The 25,407-nt window shown below is 45.8% G+C and overlaps 1 protein-coding gene across 5 annotated transcripts in view; it reads right to left on the reverse strand.

Moving 5' to 3' along the window:
• Positions 1-13,133, reverse strand: part of NCAPG2 (non-SMC condensin II complex subunit G2) — a 71,997-nt gene extending 58,864 nt beyond the window's left edge. Inside the window, exons 1-6 of one of the 5 annotated variants that reach the window (XM_054495213.2) lie at positions 13,005-13,109; positions 12,140-12,192; positions 10,737-10,837; positions 10,315-10,431; positions 1,711-1,899; positions 1,240-1,354 (exon numbers count right to left, since the gene is read on the reverse strand). In XM_054495213.2, the coding sequence (XP_054351188.1) occupies positions 1,240-1,354; positions 1,711-1,899; positions 10,315-10,392 (382 nt within the window). In that variant the 5' untranslated portion in view covers positions 10,393-10,431; positions 10,737-10,837; positions 12,140-12,192; positions 13,005-13,109. Of the gene's footprint in view, positions 1-1,239; positions 1,355-1,710; positions 1,900-10,314; positions 10,432-10,736; positions 10,838-12,139; positions 12,193-13,004 lie in introns of all 5 variants that reach the window. The other 4 variants (XM_054495212.2, XM_063668055.1, XM_054495214.2 and 1 more) reach the window with 4 other exon arrangements.
• Between the last annotated feature and the right edge of the window lie 12,274 nt (positions 13,134-25,407).

Consider the following 25,407-nt stretch of genomic DNA (forward strand, 5'->3'; position numbering starts at 1 on the left):
TTTTGTAACTAAAATTTTATATATTTCATAATCAAATATTTTCATTAACTTAGATTAAATTAATAACTAGTTTTACAGTTTTGTTAAAACTTGAAAAGTATCATCATTTAAATTTCAATACAGTAAAACTCCCCTAGGAGTCAACAATTACTCCTCAGATCATGTTCACAACATACTTAAAGAAAAAATTCAATGTCACAAATTCTTAGTTAAGTTGACACTATCTAGCAATGGTAATCACATAATCAGGTATTTTCTTCTAAACAAGTTCTTGATCAGTGGTCCAGTAAGTCAGACTTCCCTGAAAAACGTGTAAATAGCAGTTAGTTGCTGAGTACTGCCCATCTCACCATCTATAACATCTGAATGGAGCTTAAATTAAACTAATTAGGCCAGACACAATGGCTCATGCCTGTAATCCCAGCACTTTGCCAGGGCGAGTGGGAGGATCACTTGAGCCCAGGAGTTTGAGACCAGCCTCGGCAACACAGTTAGATCCTGTCTCTACCAAAAAAACAAAACAAAACAAAACAAAAAGCATGGGTCATGGTCCCAGCTACTAAGGAGGCTGAGGTGAGAGGATAGCTAGAGGCCTGGAGGTCAAGACTACAGTGAGCTGGGATCATGTCACTGCACTCCAGCATAGGCAACAGAGCGAGATTCTGTCTCTAAAAAAAATGATAAATATAAAATAAATAAACTAAATATTCAGGACAGCTCTTATGTAAGTATGCTCCTATTCTAACTGAAGAAAAAGAACTTGACTGCAAAGCTATACCTTTATACCACTTCTGCTACTGAATTCAACAATGCTCCTGAAAACAACTAGTTTCCTTTTACAAAGTATCATTTCAGGCCAGCCGCAGTGGCTCACGCCTGTAATCCCAGCACTTTGGGAGGCCGAGGCGGGTGGATCACCTGAGGTCGGGAGTTCGAGACTAGCCTAACCAACATGGAGAAACCATGTCTCTACTAAAAATACAAAATTAGCCAGGCGTGGTGGCGAATGCCTGTAATCCCAGCTACTAGGGAGGCTGAGGCAAGAGAATCGCTTGAACCTGGGAGGTGGAGGTTGCGGAGAGCTGAGATCGCGCCATTGCACTCCTGCCTAGGCAATAAGAGCGAAACCCCATCTCAAAAAAATAAATAAATAAATGAATAAATAAATAAAAACAGAAACAAAAACAAGTATTTCAACGCCCACTTCTAAATATGCCATTTATAACAAAATCAACTCACCATTTAATATAATAACACATTCCAGTAGGGCTTCGTAGTTCTCACTTTCATTTATTACAGATACAGAAGCAAGAATCACAGATGTAATTGCATAAATTATTTCTATGCTTTTTCTCTATAAATGAAAAATCAAAGCATGAGTGAATTAAAATCATCAACTTAAAATCAGTTTTTAGCAGAAATTTCAGTTACAAATTTTCTAAAAATCAAGCCACAATTCTAGCTTACTCTAAAAAGAATTAAAGTTGAATAAAAGTAAATCATCCTAAAAGAACAACAATATTTAGTATTAGATTAATAACAGTAGGGTTGAAAAGTGAATAAAACTACAACAGACTAAACTTCTAAAATTCTTGACTTCTAACTTCAAAATTTGTCTTAATGTAAAATTCAACGATACACAATGAACAGTTATTTTAAAAAAAAAAAAAAAGAGAAAAATGTTTCTTATTTTTGAAAAACAAATACTACCATTTTTGAGCCATGTTCTGTTTCCATATTGTCTTCGCCCTGGGCTTCCACTACCTGCCACCCATCCACTGGGCTTTCTAACAACACATCTGTCAATAAATTCTTCAGCCTTTGCCATAATTCTTCTTTCTGTTTCCTTGATAATTCATCTAGTAATTCATTTAGGCTGAAAGGATCAGAGGCCTCTTTCTGTAACATAAATAGCAAGTGTCACATTTCAAATACAAAAAATTAATCATATCCTTTTCATAATGTCATCAAAAGAAAAGTTAAGTGTTAACTTCATTACAAGTTCAAGAGTTTGGTTGCAGTATTCAAAATCCATTCCTAAAAGGGAAGAAGCACGGGGATTCTCCACCTATTCTTTCCTAGTATCCTAATCTTCAGAGTTTTTAAAATTCCACCCACTTAGCAAAACCCTCCCTAAAAGAGACCCAAATGTCCCCCATCTCCATACCTAGAATTAGTTTACAAAAGTAGGCTAAAGTTCAATAACAATGGCAATAATAATACTGTGGCCACAGACTCCAGCCCCACGTGGGCCCTCAACACCACCTTCTACTCATTCCTCAATATCATTCTCTCCCACCAGCCAACAAGATGATTTCAGATCTCCTCCAACAACCCTCTAAACCCATTTCCTCTTATCTGAGATGATCTCACCTACTCTTTGATGAAGCAAATAGCGGCCCTCATCAAAAGGGCATAGAATCCAGTTAAAGGGACTCCCTGTAGCCAAATTTGGGACAATGTGAGCACCAAAACAGTGACAGTGATTAATTATAACCAATTGAATAAAATAAGCATCAACGAGGCCAAGTCAACCACTCTGGGAGAGAGGGCTGCAGTGAGCTGTGATTGTACCATTACACTCCAGCCTGGGCAACATAGCAAGAGCCTGTCTCTAAAAAGAAAAAAATCAATGACAGCATACTGATAATAAATATCAAATCATTAATTAATAGCACCTGCATGCTCTAGAATGTCAGTGAATAAATATAGATGCAATACAGGCTTAGAAAATCACTATTTTATAGCCATCACAATAATTATGGACTCTGGCAGGAATTATCAGAAGATGCTAAAACAAGTGGGTGGAAGCCTGGTGAGCAGCAGGACATTACAGTGTCACCACTTTCCCACAGAGGCAGGCTCCCAGAAGAGACCTGGCGGACACCTACCCACACAGGGACGGACAGACCACGCCATGCACTTCCTGTCTTGACAGCGCCGAGGACCTAACACTGCTAAGCAGTTCCTGCCAAAATGCACACTAAAATTTAATCAGATCCTCAACAGATGCAAATTGAAGGCTATACCACAAAAGAGCCACTTGCACTCTTCAAAACTGTCAGGGTCATAAAAAACACAGTAAGATGAAGAAACTAGAGTAAAGATACCTCACAAGCCCTCCATCCCTCCCTATCTTCTCTTCCTGCTCTCCTAGCTCCTCTCCTGCCCTGGCGTTTGTTTTTCCCTCTTCTTAGCACTCCTTCATTTTTCATCTAGCTTTTTCCACCTCCGCTTGTTCACTTTTATCTCCTCTCTTTCCTCGTTTCCTTCACCCTCCTCCCCTTCATTTCTCCTCTCCATTTTCCTTAGGCCTTTGCCCGTCAATCACATGCAAACACAGACCAGCTCTCAAATGTTTGACCTTAGACAGCATCTTGATCTACCTATAGACAAGACATTCAATCATAAACAATTGAATAATTCTTTATGCCTCAATTATGCAGAAAAAATAAGTTAATGGCCCGTTTAAGTCCATTAATGGTAATTTTCCAGTACATTAATGGACAGTTTTGGTGCTGGGGTCACTAGTCTGGGTAATGGACCACAGCTACTGTGTTCAAAGATTAAGAGGTTCTATTCAGGGCAAACTCTGGTGACTGAAGGTGACCAGAGAAATGACTAGGCTGATTCATGATGCTTACATCAGGAAATACTAGTTGACTGATGGTTAGGGCACAGAAATGAATCAGGTCCCACCCTGCCCTGAGTAAGTTCACAGTCTAGGGGCAAGAATAACAACCTACAGATTGCTAAAATCTATTAGAGGTGTATGCTGAAGGATATAGCCTGAAGGAAAAGAAATAGCTGCCCATCCACCTATGTGACAAACTAGGATGGGCTGCTAACTCCTTCCTGAAAAATCAACCCTGAAAAAATGAGAGTGAGAGAGGTTCCAGTAACAAACTATAGCAACAAAATGAGACACACACGCAGCTTCACTGAAGGCTGTTTGGAGCTGGGGATGTGAGAAATGAGTGGCTGTTGCCTAGGGCACTGAAGAGCTGGCTGGAAGGGCAAGGAAAGGATGAGGGACAAAAGCTGTTCAAATATCAAAATGTTCTACCTCTCCCCAGCATGGCCTTGGGGTGGTCATTGCCTGGCATTGCCACGACATTAGCAGTGACGGCCCAGGCCTCTAGGGCCATAGGACACTGGGCAAAGGCAGGGCAACACAAAAGCCCAGCAGTTAGAAAGAACACATGCAGACTAGCGAGCTGCCTGTGGGCATCCCTCCACAACCTCCTCCAGCCCCAGGATGCAGAAGCTGTGCAGCCCTGTGCTGTACAGAACGTACCAGGATGAGGGGCCAGTGGGGTGGACATCCTGCAGGGCCTCTCCTCCCTGTGTGAATGCCCTGGCCACCTGTGCCCCAGCAAGGTGCCTTTTTGTAGTCTATATGCCCAGAGGGAGGTATTCTCTTGTGACTGGCATGATGTGTATGAAGCAGGGGAAGTCTTGTTGCATAACAAAAAACTTGGTAGCATAAAGCAACAATTTTACTGTATCTCATGAATCAGATGCTCATTCTTGGGGACACATGCCTGTGCTTAAGGTGGCAGCTGGGTGTTGGATATCTGGCACTTTGGTGCCCACTAATGAGGTCTCCCTCTGCAGTCTCATCCTCCAGCCTTTGTGTGTGGTCTCTCTCTCCAGCAGAGGGTGATCCTGCACTTCTTACATGACAACCACGGGCTCCAAGAGGAAGTAGAAGCTGCCAAACTTTCTGAAGGCCACTTCCTCAATATTCTGTCCGTCAAAGCAGGCACAAGCCCCATCCAGATTCAAGAGGAGAGGACATAGGCTGCAGAGGGTTATTTAACAGGATTATCTACAATGTTAAATTTCCTGATTTTGAGGATTTTAATGTGGTTATGTAACAGAATATCTTTATTTTAGAAAAATACGAACTGAAATGTTTAGAGATAAAGAGGCACAATGCCTGCAACTGACTCAAGTGATTCAAAAAAATGTAAATACAAAGAATGATGAAGAAAATGTGGAAAGTGGTAACAACTGGTAAACCTGGACGTAGGGTATTCAGGATTCCTTTGAATTCCTCTTGCAACTTTTCTTTTAACTTAGCAGTTATTTCAACAGGAAAGAAATTACTTCTCCACCCTAACCCTGCCACCATCCTCCTCCTCAGTAAGTCCACACCCTTAGCTTCCCAAATGCGCCCTGCCTCAGGGTCTCGGCCTTTCCCATTCTTTTTTCTAGAATCTTCTTTTCCCAAATCTCTACATGGCCCATTTGGATCTCAGATCAAATATAGTCATGCAATGCATAGTGATATTTCAGTCAATGACAAACCACATATATGAGAGTGGTCCCATAAGATTATAATGTGGCTGAAAAATTCCTATCACCTAGTGATGTCATGGCTGTCAAAACATCACAGTGTAACAGATTAATCACATTTGTGGTAATGTTGGTGTAAACAGACCTACTTTTTATCATTGTTTTAGAGTATATTCCTTCTACATTTTTTTAAGTTAACTGTAAACTAGCCTTAGGCAGGTGCTTCAAGAGAAATTCCAGAAGGCAATGTTATCATAGAAGATGAGATGACAGCTGCATGTCTGTTATTGCCCTTGAAGACCTTCCACTGGGACAAGATGTTAAGGTGGAAGACAGTGATACTGATGATCCTGACTTGGTACAGGCCCAGGCTCATGGTGTATTTGTGTCTTAGTTTTTAACAAAAAAGTTTAAAAAGTAAAAATAGATGGCTGGGCGCAGTGGCTCACACCTGTAATCCCAGCACTTTGGGAGGCCAAGGCGGGTGGATCACCTGAGATCAGGAGTTTGAGACCAGCCTGGCCAACATGGCAAAACCCTGTCTCTACTAAACCCTGTCTCTACTAAACCTGTCTCTACTAAACCCTGTCTCTACTAAACCATGGCAAAACCCTGTCTCTACTAAAAATACAAAAATTAGCTGGTGTGGTGGCGTGTGCCTGTAATCCCAGCTACCCAGGAGGCTGAGACAGGAGAATCACTGGAACCCGGGAGGCGGAGGTTGCAGTGAGCCAAGACGACGCCACTGCATTCCAGCCTGGGCAACAGAGCAAGACTCCAACTCAAAAAAAAAAAAAAAAAAAGTAAAAATAGAAAAAAGCTATCAAATAGGGTTATAAAGAAAGTATTTTTAGCAAAGACATGGAATAAACCTAAATGCCCATCAACGATAGACTGTATAAAGAAAATGTGGTACATATACACCATGGAATACTATGCAGCCATAAAAAAAAGAATGAGATCAAGTCCTTTGCAGGGACATAGATGGAGCTGGAGGCCATTATCCATAGCAAACTAACACAGGAACAGAAAATCAAATACAGCATGTTCTCACTTGTAAGCAGGAGCTAAATTATGAAAACACATGGACACAGGGGGAACAACACACACTGGCCTATTGGAGGGTAGAGGGTGGGAGGAGGGACAGGATCGGGAAAAATAACTAATATAACTAAATAACTAAAAATAACTAATAACTAGGCTTAATACCTCGGTGATGAAATAATCTGTACAATAAACCCCCATGACACAAGTTGACCTACGTAACAAACCTGCACATGTACCCCTGAATATAAAAGTTAAAATAAAATAAAGAAAGATTTTTTGTAAAGCAAAATAAGTTTGTGTTTTAAGCTAAGTGTTATTATAAAGGATTTTAAAAGTTTAAAATTTTTTTAAAGTTTATCAAGTAAAACAGTTACAGTAAGCTAATTTATTATTGAAGAAAAATGTTTTTATAAATTTACTGTAGCCCAAGTGTAATGTGTTTATAATTTACAGTAGTGTACAATGACGTATTAGGCCTTCACATTTACTCATTACTCAGTTATTCATCCAGAACAACTTACAGTTGTGTAAGCTCCAGCTACAGTAAGTGCCCTATTCAGATGTACCATTTTTTGTTTTATACTGTATTTTTACTGTACCTTTTCAATGTTTAGATACACACCATTGTGTTACAACACTGTGCCTACAGTATTCAGTACAGTAACATGCCATACACGTTTGTAGCCTAGGATGGTAGACTGTACCATCTAGCCCAGATGTGTACTGAGCTGCTCCATCTGGGTGAATGTAAGCACACTTTAGGATGTTCACACAACAATGAAATTACCTAATGATGCATTTCTCAGAACCTATCCTCATCAAGAGTCATGTGACTGTACCAACTCTGTTCAAATATCATCTCCTCTGAGGCTTTCTTTAGCCACTCCATCGTTCCCAACTTCCACTTCCACTTGCTTTATCAGTAGTAGTAGTTTTTTGGTTTTTTTTTTGAGACAGGGTCTCACTTTGTCACCCAGGCTGGAGTGCAGTTGCACAATCATAGCTCACTGTAGCCTCAAACTCCTGGGCTCAAGTAATTCTACTGCCTTAGCCTCCCAAGTAGTTGGGACCACAGGCACAAGCCACTACACTAGGCCAATTTTTTAACATTACTGTAGAGACGCGGTCTCACTGTGTTGCCCAGGCCGGTGTTATCCTGGCCTCAAACGATCCTCCTGCCTCAGCCTCCCAAAGCTCTGGAATTACAGAGGTGAGTCACTGTGCCCAGCCTCCACCTGCTTTATTATTTATATATGTGTCTTGTTTTTCTTCCTCTACCACTAGAACATAAACCCCCATTTGTGCAGAAACTTTGCTTTGTGTGCACTATAACCCCAACTCTCAGTGCAGTGTCTGGCACACAGAAGGCACTTAGGACATGTTTGTTAAATGATGGAATTCTCCTCAGTGTTGTGTCCTCCTCCCCATCATTGATGCTCCAAGAAGGACAGAAGCATACAGTATAATCAGCTCCACTCTAGAACACTTGCTTGAAAATAAAAATTTGTTCCAACATTGTCAATATATCAGGGAACAATTTGACCAAAGGCAAATTTCTCATTTGCTTATGTGGGATTTCACAGGCAAGAAATACCAGGTGAATGCAGAAAACTGCACCCACTGACTGGAGCCACCAGGATCCCATGAAACACATCTCAGACACCCAGCAGCTCAGTCCATTCGCACCTGGGCCACACATTGTGCCCCTCACCTGCTGTGACCCAAAAGCCCCACCTCCACTTCACTGCACCCTCCCCAGGCCCACCGTGCTCTCCAATGCTCCCTATTCCCCTCTGCCTAGCTTGCCTTTTTCTCCTCTGTTCTACCTAATTTTCTTCCTCTTACACAGAGGGGCAGGTGTACCTTGGGAGCACAGGCACCCACTTCCAACTATAAAGCGTAAATATTTTTCAAGGTAAAGTGCCATGCTTACTATAGTATTTATGCATTTCTTAGTGATGTAACATATAAAATTATGCTACTGTTTTATTAGGTTCCTGTTTTTAATGTGTCACTGGCAAAATTTTTTAGTGTCGTCCCTCTAACTCCATTTTCCCCATAATCTCTCTGGGTTATTTATTTATTTATTTATTTTAACCAATTCTACAGAGTGCAGTGACTGTTGGTAATGCACGTGTGGGATTATAGAAGAACTAATTGTACTTGGAAAGATCTACCTGATAAGCCTCAAACTGATTTAAGTTCTTATCAAATTGAACTATGGGAAACCATCATTATTATATAAAATGGCATTTACGTCATTCAACTTGATGAAACCACATGACGCACAATCCTACAAATTTTCATTTTTACATTTAAGAGCTACACGGTGACTAGGTACTAAGCTGAACTGTTAAGTGTTAATAAAGCTTATTATTGATAAACTAGAGTTAATGCCTCATTAGTATAAGGACTAATTCAGTATTCTCCTGAGATGCCGGCTGGCTGCCCAGCAACACTGCAAAGGCTGGTTGGCACACAACGGGTGGCTGGAAACAATGCACCCCAGAAGGGCACCTGTCATTGTGGCCACCAGTGTGATTCTGAGTTGCTACTTTTACCTTTGATTTTCAATTTAGTTTGCTGTGATTTGTTAACATTATGGTATGCACTTTGCGACAACAATCTTTTAGACTTTAAAATATGTATGTACTACATTTCTAATAGAATCCATATACACTGCTACTGCTAAAGCAGACATTTATATATAATCTAACTAATTTGCTCTTATAAACACTTCTATGATGAAGAGATGCCTATGAGTTTGTGATTATTTTTAAGTTTACAGGATATCATTTTATAATACCAAAACATGTTATAAGCTCATTTCTCTTATAAAGAAAACCGATTTCTTAAATGTTGCTGGTAACAAATTCATTATTAGATTCCTCCCTAATTCTTTGTTGTCACTAATTTGATTTTCACCACATAATAAGAACAAGTGAGACAAGTATGCCAAGGGTCTCCTGCCCCAAAGATACTTTCGTATTTCAGAGTCAGTGCCTCCAATGCTGGCTTCCTCAGAGATGTGTCCTAGGCCCTTTTCTCTGAAACACTACAGAGATAACTGCAGGCATTCCCACGACTCAGGCTTCCATGCCCAACCTGTCTCTAGCCCAGCTCTTTCCCCCAGTATCCAGACGTGCATGTCTGACTACTGGCCATTCGCTGGTGCACATCCCACCACCAGTCATCTGGCACCTCCAAAATGGAGCCACCTTCTCCCTTGAATCTGCCCTCTTCCCACGTTCATGAGCTTGCTGAATGGTACTACACAGTCAGATGCCTGGGCCCTTCCCCACCATACCCATATCCAATCAGTCCAATAGTGCCATCACTTCACTACCAAGCAGCTTCCCATTCCCAGTTCCTAATTCAACCATCATTATGAAAAGCACGACCTAAGAGGTTAGCCTTAAATATGTCCCTTTGACATATTTCTCACTTGCAGTCGGAGGAATATTTCCAAAAGGCAAAAACCATATTTTTCTCCTTACCTCTGTTTTGTCTACTAGTTCTCTCTCCTTCTCTTTTGTTCTCTTCCTCCCTTGCCTACAGCTCGCTCCCTGCTTCAAGCACCCACCATTCTCAAGATAAAGTCTGAATTCCTTAAAATGGTAAAGACCTGCATAGCCTAGCCCCCAGCCTCATCTTCTGCTTTCCTGCTGAACTTCAAGTTCAAACACAACAAACCTTCTCTAGTCTTCAGTGACCTTCTTGGTTAGATGGGCCCTTTCCCCCAACATCCCTCTTTGACTGGTTAACTTCTATTTATCTTTTACATCTTAGCTTAGCCCACCAGCAGGTAGATTTGAGTATAAAGGGTTTTGTTTTCTTCTTTCAAATAAACATTGGTCGCTAAGGATTCACTGAGATAACTATGTTTCATTTGGGGACATAATGATTTTAGAACATATTTCATATTCACAGTCAAAAATCACAACAAAACTAAAACATGAAACTTACATCAAGTTGAACAAATTGCAAAAACTCTCCAACCAGCTCCTTAGACACGGCTTGTACAAATGTCTCACGTTTTTCCATGACAGATGGCACTGTTCAAAAGGCATTTATTTTGTAACCCTAGTGGAAAACACAATCATACTGAAACACTTGCAAATATATCTTTTCCTATAAGATTTAATTTGATATTAACATCCAAGAACTGCAAGAAAATTCCTGAACCATGTATGGCAGTTTCTAAAAATATTCTGACATAAAACACGTTATAATATCTGAAAAACAATTTACTTATTTCCTTTACTGGGGATGTTAATAACATGATATTAATGATATTTCATCAACAATTGTTAATAAAATTACCAACTAAGGAGGGAGAAATCCAAATAGCCTTAGGAAGCTCACCACCATCTCTCCCTTTTTAGTACCTTAGCAAGATGCTGGCTCGGCAGATCTGAGTTGATTCAACAAAAGAACAATCTGATCCCAGCTGCAGATTCGGAAGACGCTCCCTTTCTAAAGGCCACTCCTCCATCAAAAAAATCCCACTGTTAGTGTCATCTTGTTATTCAAAGTGAGATGGAAAACAGTGGCCCCGGGGGTCACCTGGGATCTTGTTAGACTACGCATTAGGCATGCCCAACCACAGCACCCTCCTCCCACCCCTTTGGGATAATGAGAGCTCAGGGGACTTTATATACCCTCCATCCTGCCTGTGTTTTTCCAGGAAATTCTATTTCACATTCACAATACCTGGTGCTACTGGTGCCCTACTAAAAAAACATCAACCTAAAGATGAGGTAATAGCAAATGATGGAACATATTTGCAGTAGGAGCCCCCTCACTTTAAAAATAAATGAAAACCACCTGCACCATTATAAATAGAGCAATATGGAAAATTACTGCCAATAATTATGGGGATAAAGAGTCATCTTAAACATATAATACTAGATTTTAATGTCTAAATTGAACAAAGCAGAAAATAACCTAAGTTTAATGACTCCCCAAATAAGTTAACAGTGAAGTCTGGTCATCTCATTCCTCAACTCAAATGACTGAACTATGAACTATGGTCATGGACCACATAACATTTCAGTCAACAACAGACCACATGTATGACCGTGTTCCCATAAGATTATAATGCCATATTTTTACTGTGCCTTTTCTATACTTAGATGTGGTTAGCGATGCAAATACTTATCATTGTGTTACAGTTGCCTACAGTATTCAGTACAGTAACATTCTAGGAGCAGTAGGCTACACCATACAGCCTATGTGTGTAGGCTACACCCTCTAGGTGTAGGCAAGTCCACTCTGTGATGTTCATGCAATGATGAAATTGCCTAACGACAACGTGTCTCCCTCTTTAAATCAAGCATGACTGGCACACTTTTTACTGACAAAGAAAATGGGGAGGGAAGGGAGAGTGGCCAGTAACAAGTATAATGAATAGTGGCTAGGACAAATTCATGATTTTAGAAAAATAATCCAATAAGGTGCAGCAAACACATGGAATCATACGTCTTCGCCCGGCAAGTCTGTGAACACTCTCCACGTTTTCATAGTTCTGGTCACTTTTCTTGTTTGCTCTATTTCCAACTGTACCTCTTTGGCATTTTAGTCCAACCTACAGTAATATACTTCTTCTAGACTACCAAACTTATTCCTATATTTCCCATTTTCCCTGTTATATTAGTGACTGTAATTTTTTAATGGCTAATTTTTCAATCTATCTCCCAAAGTGGCAATATTCCATGTTTCTTGTACCATATGTGCATAAGACTCAGCCCTGCAGCCAGAATGCTACTTTCAAGGTAAGGAGTCATCTCACCATCCAGTTATCAGTCCGAAGAGCAGGTTACTCTTCGCACGGGAGGTCTGGTACTGAATCAAGATGAGCATTAAAAAGAAGAAATCCCTGTTACCTTCTCACCACCTGTGACTTCCCACTCCGTCCCCAAACTCCTTCATGGACACAACAAGAGGCACCAAACCAGCAACAAGAGTTCAGGAGACTGATGTCTCTGAGGACAATGCCCACGTCCACGGCTGGGGAGATACTCTCTGAGGGTAGTGCCTACACCCAGGACTCAGGGAGACTCTCTCTGAGGGCAGTACCGACACCCAGGACTGAGGGGACACTCTCTGAGGGCAGTGCCCATGCTCAGGACTGAGGGGACGCTCTCTGAGGGCAGTACCGACACCCAGGACTGAGGGGACACTCTCTGAGGGCAGTGCCCATGCTCAGGACTGAGGGGACGCTCTCTGAGGGCAGTACCGACACCCAGGACTGAGGGGTCGCTCTCTGAGGGCAGTACCGACACCCAGGACTGAGGGGTCGCTCTCTGAGGAAAGTGCCCATTCTCAGGGTTGGGGGGTCGCTCTCTGAGGGCAGTGCCCGCGCCCGGGGCTGAGGGGACTCTCTCTGAGGGCAGTGCCCGCGCCCGGGTCTGGGATTTTCCTCCGACACGGACAGGAAGGACGGGCGTCGCTGACCTGGGTAGCGGGGATGGCCCGGGGTCGCCGGTTCCGTCCGGTCCCGTCAGAGGCAGCACTGCCCGCGCGCAGGTCGGCCGCCTCTTTAGGGGAGTGGAGGCCGGGACCCCGACCAGCCGAGGAGGGGCTTCCCGCCCGATCCCTGCTACCTCCCAGCCCCTGCTCTGAACCCAATCCCGGCTCCGCACCGCAACTCTTACCTGGGCTCGGGGACCCGCCGTTTCCCGCGCTCGGACCAGATTCAAACGCACCCGCCGGCGCCCCAGACGGGCCCCGCCCTCCCGGTCGTCATCAGTCGCCGCTCTCGCGAGAGCTGGGACACCGCGAGCCTCGGGCCCCGCCCACACGCCCGCTCCGCCCCGCCTCCAGATCATACCCCGCCCACATGCCCGCCAGTCTTCCTCCTGTCTATGCCCCGCCTCTTAGGGCGCGGCCTCGGGCCGCTAAGCCCAGTGCCCTGCCGGGCACCACGGAACGCGCACGAGCGGCGTCACAGCTGGGGAACCCATGCACGGTGCGCGCGCCGATGTCCACTGCGCGCTCGTGCGCGTCCTGGGGCCTCCGCGGAGGGAGTGCGCGGCCCAGCAGAGGGCGGGGCGCTGCGAGCGGGCGGTGTTGTGGGAAGGAGGAAGGAGAGGAAGAGAAAGACGGGGAGAGGAAGGAAAGGTTTGGGGCGGGGAGAGGCCACAGGGCCGTGTCTGGATCCCCGGGACTACCCCACCCCGACCTGGCCGGCCCCCGTGACCGCCCTCCCTGCCGAGGGGGCACCTGTCCGGGTAGTCCGCAGCCTGCACATTGTAGGTGCGCCCTGGGCAGGTGCTTCCCCCGCAGGAGCCCCCCCCCACCCCCCCCGGCCAGGTGCGGCCCCTAACAGGTGCTTCCCCTGCAGTTGCTCCTCCAGCAGTTGCGGCCCCCGGCAGGTCAGCTGCCCATAGGGTGGAGAGGGAGAGGCCTTAGCCGGGACCCTCGGAGGCACCCGTGTGAAGGAGAAGTAGCAATGTCATTCAGTTCTTTGGACTTAAATGCCAAAATCACATACTGATCTATCAATCTCTTTTAATTTGTGTCAGCGAATAACTTGATTGGGCGCTCCCAGTTTTTGTTGAAAGCAAATTCTTAGAAAACGGTGCTCTTTACCACCGAGCTCTGCATCCCTTCGTGAAGACTTGGCCTTCCCTGGAGCTATGTTCTTTCATGCTTGAGATGTCTAGAATGGTATCTGTTTTCCTGGCTGAACTCAAACGAGAGGTCTTGGCGAGACTGAAGTCGTTGCACTGTGGGAGCACAGCACCACCCAATAGGAACATCATGGGAGCCACAAGTGCAATTGTAAATTTCTAGTGACCACATTAGAAAAATTAAGATAAATAGGTGACATTAATTTTTAAATGTTTTATTTAGCCTAGTATATCAAAAATATTTATATTACTTGTTGGAATATCGTTTCAACAAGCAATATAAAATTATAGCAGGGAGAAGACTGGTTTACTAGGAAGCTTGCAACAGTGAAGCAAGGCAGGCTGCAGAGGGGAGGGAGAAGACCCACTCAGAGCACGCTGAGTCCGGGACCCTTGTCAACAGGTGGCCGATATCTAACATTGCCTATTTCATCCTGGGGCTCCAGCCACCTCTGACCTCCTCCTCCCTCCAAACACAGACAGATCCTTCCCTGCCGTTTCTTGAATTTTGGTGCCCCCACCTTCTTCTCACTGCTTTCTTCTTAGCAATTTCCTTCATATCCAAGGTGCAAACTGCCACCTTCAAGCAGTGACCTCTACATCTGGATTTGCAAGACACGGTTATTTCTGAACTCCAGAATTTTCAACAGCTCACTGTCTACTCCCACACTAGTGCTGACATTCATCCAAAACGGAAATTGATTTCCCCTCCCACCCCTGAATCCTGCCCCTTTCCTTATGCTGGTCCCTCCTCCAATCAGCCATCTGTTCCTGGTGGTTCTGCTTCCTGAACAGGAATAATGTAACAAGTTACGCATGTGAGCTCTGAAGCTGTACCACCTGGGCTAACCTGGTTCTGTGCTCACTAGCTGGTGACCTTCGACAAGCCATGGACGACTGAGCCTCAGTTTTCCTCATCTATCAAATGGGACCTACTTAAGTACTGAGCCTCCTCTAGGGGGTTGTTATGAGGCCTAAATGTCTATAATGCAGAGCTCAGCCTCCTCTAGGGGGTTGTTATGAGGCCTAAATGTCTATAATGCAGAGCTCAGCCTCCTCTAGGGGGTTGTTATGAGGCCTAAATGTCTATAATGCAGAGCTCAGCCTCCTCTAGGGGGTTGTTATGAGGCCTAAATGTCTATAATGCAGAGCTCAGCCTCCTCTAGGGGGTTGTTATGAGGCCTAAATGTCTATAATGCAGAGCTCAGCCTCCTCTAGGGGGTTGTTATGAGGCCTAAATGTCTATAATGCAGAGCTCAGCGTCCTCTAGGGGGTTGTTATGAGGCCTAAATGTCTATAATGCAGAGCTCAGCCTCCTCTAGGGGGTTGTTATGAGGCCTAAATGTCTATGTAGTGCAGTGCTCAGAGGCGCGTGGGAGCAGGGCAGCAGGAGCGCCTCCAATGCACCTGCCCATGCAGCCACTAATGTCATAGGGTCCTCTGGGTGTCGCTTCACCAGCTAGAAACCTCTGTGGCCAGCAGCGCCTCTGCTAGAGTTTTGCTCGAGCCCACTCAGCCCAGCAGGTTGCTCTCGGCTTGCACTACCAACCCAGATCCCATGCCTGCCAAGGGTGAGCCAGGTGCAGAGCAGCAAGGGGTATGTGAGCAAGCGAGCATGGGGTCCAACCACTGAACACACCCAGCCATGCAGCTGCTGTGATGGAACAGGCAGCTCCAGGTGCCTGCACAGCTGCCGGCTCCATGCGAGGCTGTGGTTGGACCAGAGGTACCACAAGTGGCTTCCACTGCGGGCACCAGCATCTGGACAAGAGGAACGTGGTGGCACCCGAAAGCTCAGAGATGCCAGGAGCCACAGAGCCCCAAAGGGGGGTTATAGTGTGTCACAGCCCTGGCTCGGGGAGCCCCGAGGTCTGGGCTCCCAGAAGGGCCACAGCTCTTCTGTCCTTCTCATCACCCACGGCGTGGCGAGCGGGGGGTCGTGTTTCCGGGGCGGCATGTTTCAGTTGATTTGTGTTACAGGTCTTTTGGTCCTGCCGCCCCACACCGGTCCATGGCTCCTTGGCCGTCCCGGCCCCACCGCTGCTTCCCGCTGCATGGGGTGGCCATTGGGCACCAGCAGAGGGTGGGAGGGCTATAGCATTATAGCTCTGGCTTCGGGAATCCCAAGGCCTGGGCCTCTAGAAGGGTCACCACTCTTCACTCCCTCAGTCTGGGAGCATGTCACCACCCGCAGCTCAGCGAGCTGGCCAGGAACCTGTTACAGCCACTTTGGCTCCCACCTGCAACTTGGCAAGCTGGCCAGGAAAGTATTACAGCTCCTTTTGCTCTCACCATTCAGCAGGTTCCAAGTTCTTGTTGCATGTCCAGGAAGAATTAGGTTAGGCAGACAACTGGAGGGTGAACAAGGTAGAGAACAGCTGACCAAACAGTTCTCAGCAGAGAGGAGACCCGAAGTGGGTAGCTCCTATCCACAGGCAGGTATGGGCTCAGAATGGAGGAAGTACATGTTGATTGGTCCATAGACAGGAGGAAGTGTGTGCTGATTGGCCCATGGGCAGGCTTGGAAAAAGCATCACTTGATTAGCTGAAAGGCATTAAGTAAGTTCTCTCTCTGGATCTCGGACTTCACAGGGAACTGGCATCCTGGCCCAGGAGCTTCAGGCTGTCCCTGGCTTGAAAGTGGGGTTTCACCAGGGACCTGCCCCTTCCCACCCAGGAACCTGTCTGCCTCCCGCTGCCATCACCACTCACTGGGAATGTGCCCTTCCCCGCAAATAAACCACACTCCTCCAGAACTCAGCTCAAGCTTTGCCTTCTATAGGGGTTTATTTCCTGAACCCCATAACCCTCACTGTAATGCAATCTCTTAGCCCCCTACCACAGGCCTCATTAGCTCCTCCATGTCAAGCACTGTGTCATCCTTAGTCCTATATCCATGGCATAAGGCCTGGCACATTTTAGATGCTTGAAGAAAATATTTTCTGAATAAATGAATGAATGAGGCATGAGATCATCTGTGTTCTTAAAACCTTACAATGTGGTTAATGAGAAAAGGTTTATAGAATTAAAGGTGGACCACATGGCAAGACAATATAAAACGAAGTTTCAAAGGGTATAAAACTTGACTAAAATATCTTTGATAAAAATATAATATCTTTTTTTTTTTTTTGAGACAGAGTCTCGCTCTGTTGCCCAGGCTGGAGTGCAGTGGCGCTATCTCGGCTCACTGCAAGCTGTGCCTCCCGTTTTCACGCCATTCTCCTGCCTCAGCCTCCCGAGTAAATGAGGCTACAAGTGCCCGCCACCACGCCCAGCTAATTATTATTATTATTTTGTATTTTGTTTAGTAGAGACGGAGTTTCACCGTGTTAGCCAGGATGGTCTCGATCTCCTGACCTCCAGATCCGCCCACCTCACCCTCCCAAAGTGCTGGGATTACAGGCGTGAGCCACCGCGCGCGGCCAAAAATATAATATCTTTCATAGTGAGCCAAGCATAGGGTTTGCGGGGATTTTTATGTTTAGTTTATTTTGAATTGCACAAGTAACACAATCACATGGTTCGAACTCACATGGCAAGAAGAGGTATACAGAAGAGTCTTCTGCGACCCCCTGGACACATAGCCCTCTGCTCCAAAGGAAACCATTGTTATCAGCTTCTCAGAAACCCCTCCCCTGCCTATATAAGAAAATACAAGATTTATAATTATAATAATTGTAACATGGAAAATAAGCTAAACCAACAAGAAGTCATTAGCTAGGAACTTCATGGAGTCCTAGTTAAAATAACCATTTCAAAGCCACTCTGGGCAAAACCCCTCAGTGCTGTGAGGGCTCTGTCACACCAGCCGGGGGCCAGGAGGAGGGGTCTCCAGGGCCACACAGGGCCTGGCCCAGCAGAGTGAGCCAGTGCTCCAAGAAGGGGAGCAGTCTCTCGGGCACATAGGAAGCTGTATTAGTCTGCTCTCACACTGCTATGAAGGAATACCTGAGGCCAGGTGCAGTGACTCACACCTGTAATCCCAGTACTTTGAGAGGCCGAGGTGGGCAGATCACCTGAGGTCTGGAGTTTGAGACCAGCCTGACCAACATGGTGAAACCCCGTCTCTACTAAAAATACAAAAATTACCCAGGCATGGTGGCACGCGCCTGTAATCCCAGCTACTCGGGAGGCTGAGGCAGGAGAATCGCTTGAACCCAGGAGGCGGAGGTTGCAGTGAGCCGAGATCACGCCACTGCACTACAGCCTGGGTGACAGAGGAAGACTCCATCTCAGAAAAAAAAAAGAAAGAAAAAGAAAAAAGAAATATCCGAGGCTGGGTTATTTATAAAGGAAAGAAGTTTAATTGACTCACAGTTCTGCATGGCTGGGGAAGCCTCGGGAAACTTACAATCATGGAGGAAGGGGAAGCAAACACAACCCCCTTCACAAGGTAGTAGGAAAGAGAAGTGCAAGGAGCAAAAGGGAAAGAGCCCCTTATAAAACCATCAGATCTCGTGAGAACTCACTCACTATCACGAGAATAGCAAGGGGGAAACCACCCCCATGATTCATTTACCTCCACCTAGTCTCAGATCTCATGAGAACTCACTCACTATCACGAGCACAGCACGGAAGAAACCACCCCCCATGATTCATTTACCTCCACCCAGTCTCAGATCTCGTGAGAACTCACTCACTATCACGAGATCAGCACGGAAGAAACCACCCCCATGATTCATTTACCTCCACCCAGTCTCAGATCTCGTGAGAACTCACTCACTATCACGAGACCAGCACGGAAGAAACCACCCCCATGATTCATTTACCTCCACCTAGTCTCAGATCTCGTGAGAACTCACTCACTATCACGAGAACAGCACGGAAGAAACCACCCCCATGATGCATTTACCTCCACCTAGTCGCTCCCCTGACACGTGCAGATTCTGGGCATTACCGGGATGACAATTCTAGATGAGATTTTGGGTGTGGACACAGCCAACCATATCAGAAGCTGTTGCAGAAACATTTTTTTCCTCTTTGTGGGTTTTGTATTGCATTGTCTCTAAACGTTTGAACCTGGGAGATGTGGATGTGGATGTTTGATCCCAAAAGTACAGTAACTACAGAAGACTCGAAAGTGCTCGGCGGCTGGGAACCCACATTGCCCCTGCCTGGGTGCTGGGCCAGCAGCCCTGCAGCACCTCCTGCTAACCCAGGAGGCACAGCCACACTTAGGGAGAGCTTGGGAAGGGGTGGAGGGTGACAACTGGGGGTGCTGAGACAGATACCACCCACCTGGTGTCCCCGACAGTGAGGGGAGGGGAATGGTGGGGCGAGCCGGGCTCTGCAGGGCCCTGTGGACCACGGCCCTCTGGACTCCTGGGGAGCTCCTGTTCAGTGCAAGTGGTTTTCTTCCCCCTCTTAGGCTGTAATTCCTCTTTAACATGATCCCCGGCCTTTCGATAAAGGAATTTTCATACACAACCTGCAGCGGTGACCTAGGGAAGACTGCAGGGGCAAAAGTGAAGAGGAAAGTGAGCAGCCCCCCCCCATCCCCCTGGGGTCCTCGGGGACGTCGTGTCATAGGTCCAGGGATGCGGAGCTCAGGCACGGGGCGTGAGCTCAGGGGTATCTCCTTAGTGGTTACTCAAAGGAGAACAAGATAAACCATCGAGGGCAAACGTTTTCAACCATGGCTGCCCATGAAAACTACCTGAGCTGCTTTAAAAATACTAAAGGGTAGGCTTCCTCCCGGCCAACTCAATCAAATCAATCAATTCAACCGGGGATTCCCTGGGCATTTTTTTTTTTTTTTTGAGACAGAGTCTCACACTGTCGCCCAGGCTGGAGTGCAATGGTGCAATCTCGGCTCACTGCAAGCTCCACCTCCCAGGTTCACGCCATTCTCCCACCTCAGCCTCCTGAGTAGCTGGGACTACAGGCGCCCGCCACCACACCCGGCTAATTTTTTTGTATTTTTAGTAGACACGGGTTTTCACTGTGTTAGCCAGGATGGTCTTGATCTCATGACCTCGTGATCCTCCCGCCTCAGCCTCCCAAAGTGCTCGGATTACAGGCGTGAGCCACCGTGCCCGGCCTGCATTCATATTTTTTAACCTCCCCAAGTGATCCTAATGCACAGGTTAGAAGAAACTCAGAAAACATGTAAAAAGAGGAAACGTGAATGACTCAAGTATAAAATCAATAAAGCTGAGGTTCCTTCCCCAGGCTGAACCTGAAACAGCTGAGAATCAGACTGCGCGATGAGGGGCTCCTCAGCACCTGCCCAAGCCAGGCGTCAACGTGGGACAATCACTGTCCTCTTAAAGCTCACAGCATGACTGAGAAAGTGGACACAACCCAAGTGTCCATCAACAGACAAATGGAGAAACACACTGTGGTCTTTTCCCACAATAGAATATGACTCAGCTGTAGAAGGAATGAGGCTCTGACACCCCTACAGTGCAGATGGCCCTTGAAACATCATGCTCGGTGAGAGAAGCCAGACACGGAGGTCACGGATTGTACGACTCCATTTATATGGAATGTCCACATGACTCTAAAATCCAGAGGCAGGAAGCAGATTAGGTGTTGCCAGAGACTGAGGAGAGGGGATGGGGAGTGATTACTAATGGCTGTGGTTTTGGGGTGACGAAAATTATCTAAAATTAGATAGTGGTGATGGTTGCACAACCTTGTGGGTTTACTAAGACCACACAGTTGTATGTTTAAAAGGGTAAATTTTATGGTATAAAACTATATCTCAATAAAGCTGTTATTAAAAATTCACGGCCGGGTGCGGTGGCTCACGCCTGTAATCCCAGCACTTTGGGAGGCTGAGGCGGGCGGATCACGAGGTCAGGAGATCGAGACCATCCTGGCTAACATGGTGAAACCCCGTCTCTACTAAAAATACAAAAAAATTAGCCGGGCGTGGGCGTGGTGATAGGATCCTGTAGTCCCAGCTACTCAGGAGGCTGAGGCAGGAGAATGGCATGAACCCTGGGGGCAGAACTTGCAGTGAGCCAAGATCGCACCACTGCACTCCAGCCTGTGCGACAGTGCGAGACTCCCTCTCAAAAAAAAAATAAAAATTTTCATGACCGGTCATGGTGGCGCAGGCCTGTGGGTGGATCACCTGAGGTCAGGAGTTTGAGACCAGCCTGGCCAACATGGCAAAACTCTGTACTAAAATACAAAAATTAGCTGGGTGTGGTGGTGGGCACCTGTAATCCCAGCTACTCGGGAGGCTGAGGCAGGAGAATCACTTGAACCTGGGAGGCAGAGGTTGCAGTGAGCCGAGATCACGCCATCACACTCCAGCCTGGGCGACAGAGCGAGACTATCTCAAAAAAAAATTAATTTATTAAAAATAAATAAATAAAAATTTACCAGCATGAGTATGAATAGAGAGGAGCCAAGGTGGGGATTCGGATCTGGTGAGCTGAAAGGAAGGGGACGCAGTGCTGGTGGCACCGGGTGCAGTCAAGCCCATATCCATGGGTCTGGCCTCAGGGACAGTGTGAGCCAGAGTCTTGGGTGGTGCCACAGGGCAGAAAGATGTTATAAAGGCTTCCTAAGGGTCGTGGTATCTAAACAGACTCGAGAACAGTCACTGTCAACCCTGAACACAACTTAAAATCACTGAGTTCTTAAAACCAAAAAACCTAGCCCTACCCCAGACCAATTAAGTCAGAATCTCTGGTGGTGGGCTGGACAGAGTGATTCCATTGTGTAGCCAGAGTGTAGATTTGAATGCTGCCGGGGGCTTGAAGCTGGAAGGGAGAGGCGCCTGCCAGGCAGAGGGTGGCATGTGAGTGAGTGCCAGGCAAACACGGGCATTGCCAGCATAGACTGGCAAGGGGTGAAACAAGCTGGAAACAGAAACTGCCACCGGGGTTCACACCAGGAAGTTGGGGTTTATTCAATGGGTGGTGGAATCTCTCTGAAGTTTTTTTTTTTTTTTTTTTGAGATGGAGTCTTGCTCTGTCGCCCAGGCTGGAGTGCAGTGGCACGATCTCGGCTCACTGCAAGCTCCGCCTCCCGGGTTCTCGCCATTCTCCTACCTCAGCCTCCCGAGTAGCTGGGACTACAGGCACCCGCCACCACGCCCGGCTAATTTTTGTTGTTGTTGTATTTTTAGTAGAGACGGGATTTCACCATGTTAGCCAGGATGGTCTCGATCTCCTGACCTCATGATCCACCCGCCTCGGCCTCCAAAAGTGCTGGGATTACAGGCGTGAGCCACTGCGCCTGGCCCTCTCTGAAGTATTTTATGAACGAGTGTGACGTGTCTCTGAGAAATCCCTGGGGGCAATGGAAGGACACATTGGCCCAGGTAGGTGCTGGTGGGAGGAACCCAGCCAGGCGGCCACGGGTGACAGGCATGACTCCCAGCCAGGAAAGTCCTTCCTCGGATGCCGCACTGAGGAGTGAGCTCTGGCTGCTGCCTCCACCTCACAGCAGGCAGGGGTCTTCACAGCCACTGCATGCCCAAGACTACCCAGGCCAATGGACTAGAATGTCAATCTTTAAAATGCCTGAAGGGGCCCAGGCATGGTGGCTCATGCCTGTAATCTCGGCACTTTGGGAGACCAAGGCTAGTGGATCACTTGAGGCCAGGAGTTCAAGACCAGCCTGGCCAACACGGTGAAACCGCATCTCTACTAAAGATTAAAAAAATGAGCCGAGTTTGATGGCATGTGCCTGTAATCCCAGCTACTTGGGAGGCTGAGGCAGGAGAATCGCTTGAACCTGGGAGGCAGGGGTTGCAGTGAGCTGAGATCGCACCATTGCACTCCAGCCTGGGCAACAAGAGTGAAACTCTGTCTCAATTAAAAAAAAAAAAAAAGGCCAGGTGCAGTGGCTCATGCCTGTAATCCCAGCACTTTGGGAAGCCAAGGCAGGCAGATCACAAGATCAGGAGATCGAGACCATCCTGGTCAACATGGTGAAACCCCGTCTCTACTAAAATACAAAAAAAAAATTAGGCGTGGTGGCGCACGCCTGTAGTCCCAGCTACTTGGGAGGCTGAGGCAGGGGAATCGCTTGAACCCAGGAGACAGAGGTTGCAGTGAGATCGTGCCACTGCACTCCAGCCTGGTGACAGAGTGAGACTCCATCTCAAAAAAAAAAGATTGATAGTATACACTAAGCAATGAAAAGAATTAATTAAGATAAATCCATACCTATGTAAGTTACAATGGAATTGTAGAACATTAAGCTATTTTTAAAAGCCTAAAACCTTTCAGACAGAAAAGACAGATTGCTTAAAGAGGTGTGAATGATTTAATAATTATTGGATGTGAAGATTATTACAAACAATAATCATCAACAGTAAATACCAGAAGGCAAGTGCTGGAGAAAAGTCACTGCCAACTCAGAATTTTATAACCAGCCAACTAATTATTCAAGGAAAAGGGCAAATAAAGACATTTTCAGTCCTTAAAAGACCAAGGGAATCAGTACCCAGAGACTCTCCGTAAAGAATTATTAAAGAAGAAAAGTCAACTCAAGGAAAGGTATGGAATCCAGGAAATAAAAACAAGCACAGAAATTGCCAATCTGCACCCTTAGATATTATTAACAATCACTATAAAGTAATAATGACTTTTTTGCAATGAAAAAGATTGGAACTGGCCGGGCGCGGTGGCTCACGCCTGTAATCCCAGCACTTTGGGAGGCCGAGGTGGGTGGATCACGAGGTCAGGAGATCGAGACCATCCTGGCTAACACAGTGAAACACCGTCTCTACTAAAAATACAAAAAATTAGCCAGGTGTGGTGACAGACGCCTGTAATCCCAGCTACTGAGGAGGCTGAGACAGGAGGATGGCGTAAACCCGGGAGGCGGAGTTTGCAGTGAGCCGAGATCGCACCACTGCACTCCAGCCTGGGTGACAGCGCGAGATTCTGTCTCAAAAAAAAAAAAAAAGAAAAATATTGGAACTAAAACTCTGGAAGAACACACACTGAGTTGTAGTATCTGCGGTCCTTTGTGTTTAGAAAGACAGATACTGAAAGAGTTTAACCAATCAAATAATATAACCTACAGCTTCCAAACAGCAAAGGAAAAAATATATCGAACTCTATCAATCCAAATGTAGGAAAGAAGAGCAAGGAAGCAAAAGAAAAGGTGAAAATAAAACATCAACTAAGATCATAGAAATAAGTGTAAATATGCCACTAATCATCACTAATGTAGAAAGATTAAATTCTTAATTTTAAAAAGAGATTAAATCGGATAACATAACAAATTCCAGCTATGTGTATCTTATTCAAGATATAATTAAAACAGGCTGGGCGCAGTGGCTCACACCTGTAATCCCGGCACTTCGGGAGGCCGAGGCGGGCGGATCACGAGGTCAGGAGATCAAGACCATCCTGGCTAACAGGGTGAAACCCCGTCTCTACTAAAAATACAAAAAAAAAAAAAAAGATATAATTAAAACAAAGCTACACAGAAAGGTTTAAAATAAAGGTGTGAAAAATACCATTTAAGTACTAATTAATGGAAAGCTGGTATGGTAATATTAATATTAGACAATATAGAATCCTAGGCAAAAATATCTGTAGAAAATAATGAAGGGATAATAGGTAATAAATGAAAAAATCCATCAGGAAGATATATTAATCATGAATCTGTAGGCCCTTTACAACCAAACCTTAAAAATATGAAATAAAATATGAAAAACTTACAAGGAGAAATAGATGAATTCTCAATCATCACAGCACCTTTTAACATATTGCAATCAGAAACTGAACTATGAAGCTACAAAAGATTAGTAAAGCTAAGGAAAAGATGAGTAACACAATTAGCTGGATTTAAAAAAAATTATAGGCCGAGTGAGGTGGCTCATGCCTGTAGTCCCAGGACTTTGGGAGGCCGAAGTGGGTGGATCATTTGAGGTCAAGAGTTTGAGACCAGCCAGACCAACATGGTAAAACCCTGTCTCTATGAAAAATACAAAAAAATTAGCTGGGCGTGGTGGTGCGTGCCTGTAATCCTAGCTACTCAGGAGGGTGAGGCAGGAGCATTGCTTGAACCCAGGTGGTGGAGCTTGCAGTGAGCTGAGATCACGCCATTGCACTCCAGCCTGGGTGACAGAGGGAGACTCCGTCTCAAAAAAAAAAAAAAAAGAAAAAAGAAAAAGAAACTTCCTCTTATCCAGAGATGGTGGCGCATACCTGTAGTCCCAGCTACTCAGGAGGCTGAGGCAGGAGAATCACTTGAACCTGTGAGGCAGAGGTTGCAGTGAGCTGAGATCGCGCCATTGTACTCCAGCCTGGGCGACAGAGCGAGACTCTGTCTCAAAAAATAATTTTTTTTTGAACATTAGGCATGGCAGTGTGTACTTGTAGTCCCAGCTACTCAAGAGGCTTAGGTGGGAGGATCCCTTGAGCCCAGGAAGTTAAGACTGCATGAAACTATGTTTGTGCAATGTGCACTTCAGCCTGAGTAACAGAGCAAGACTTTGTCTCAA

The sequence above is a fragment of the Pongo pygmaeus genome, chromosome 6 (genome assembly GCF_028885625.2).
Source record: "Pongo pygmaeus isolate AG05252 chromosome 6, NHGRI_mPonPyg2-v2.0_pri, whole genome shotgun sequence".
NCBI lineage: Eukaryota > Metazoa > Chordata > Mammalia > Primates > Hominidae > Pongo > Pongo pygmaeus.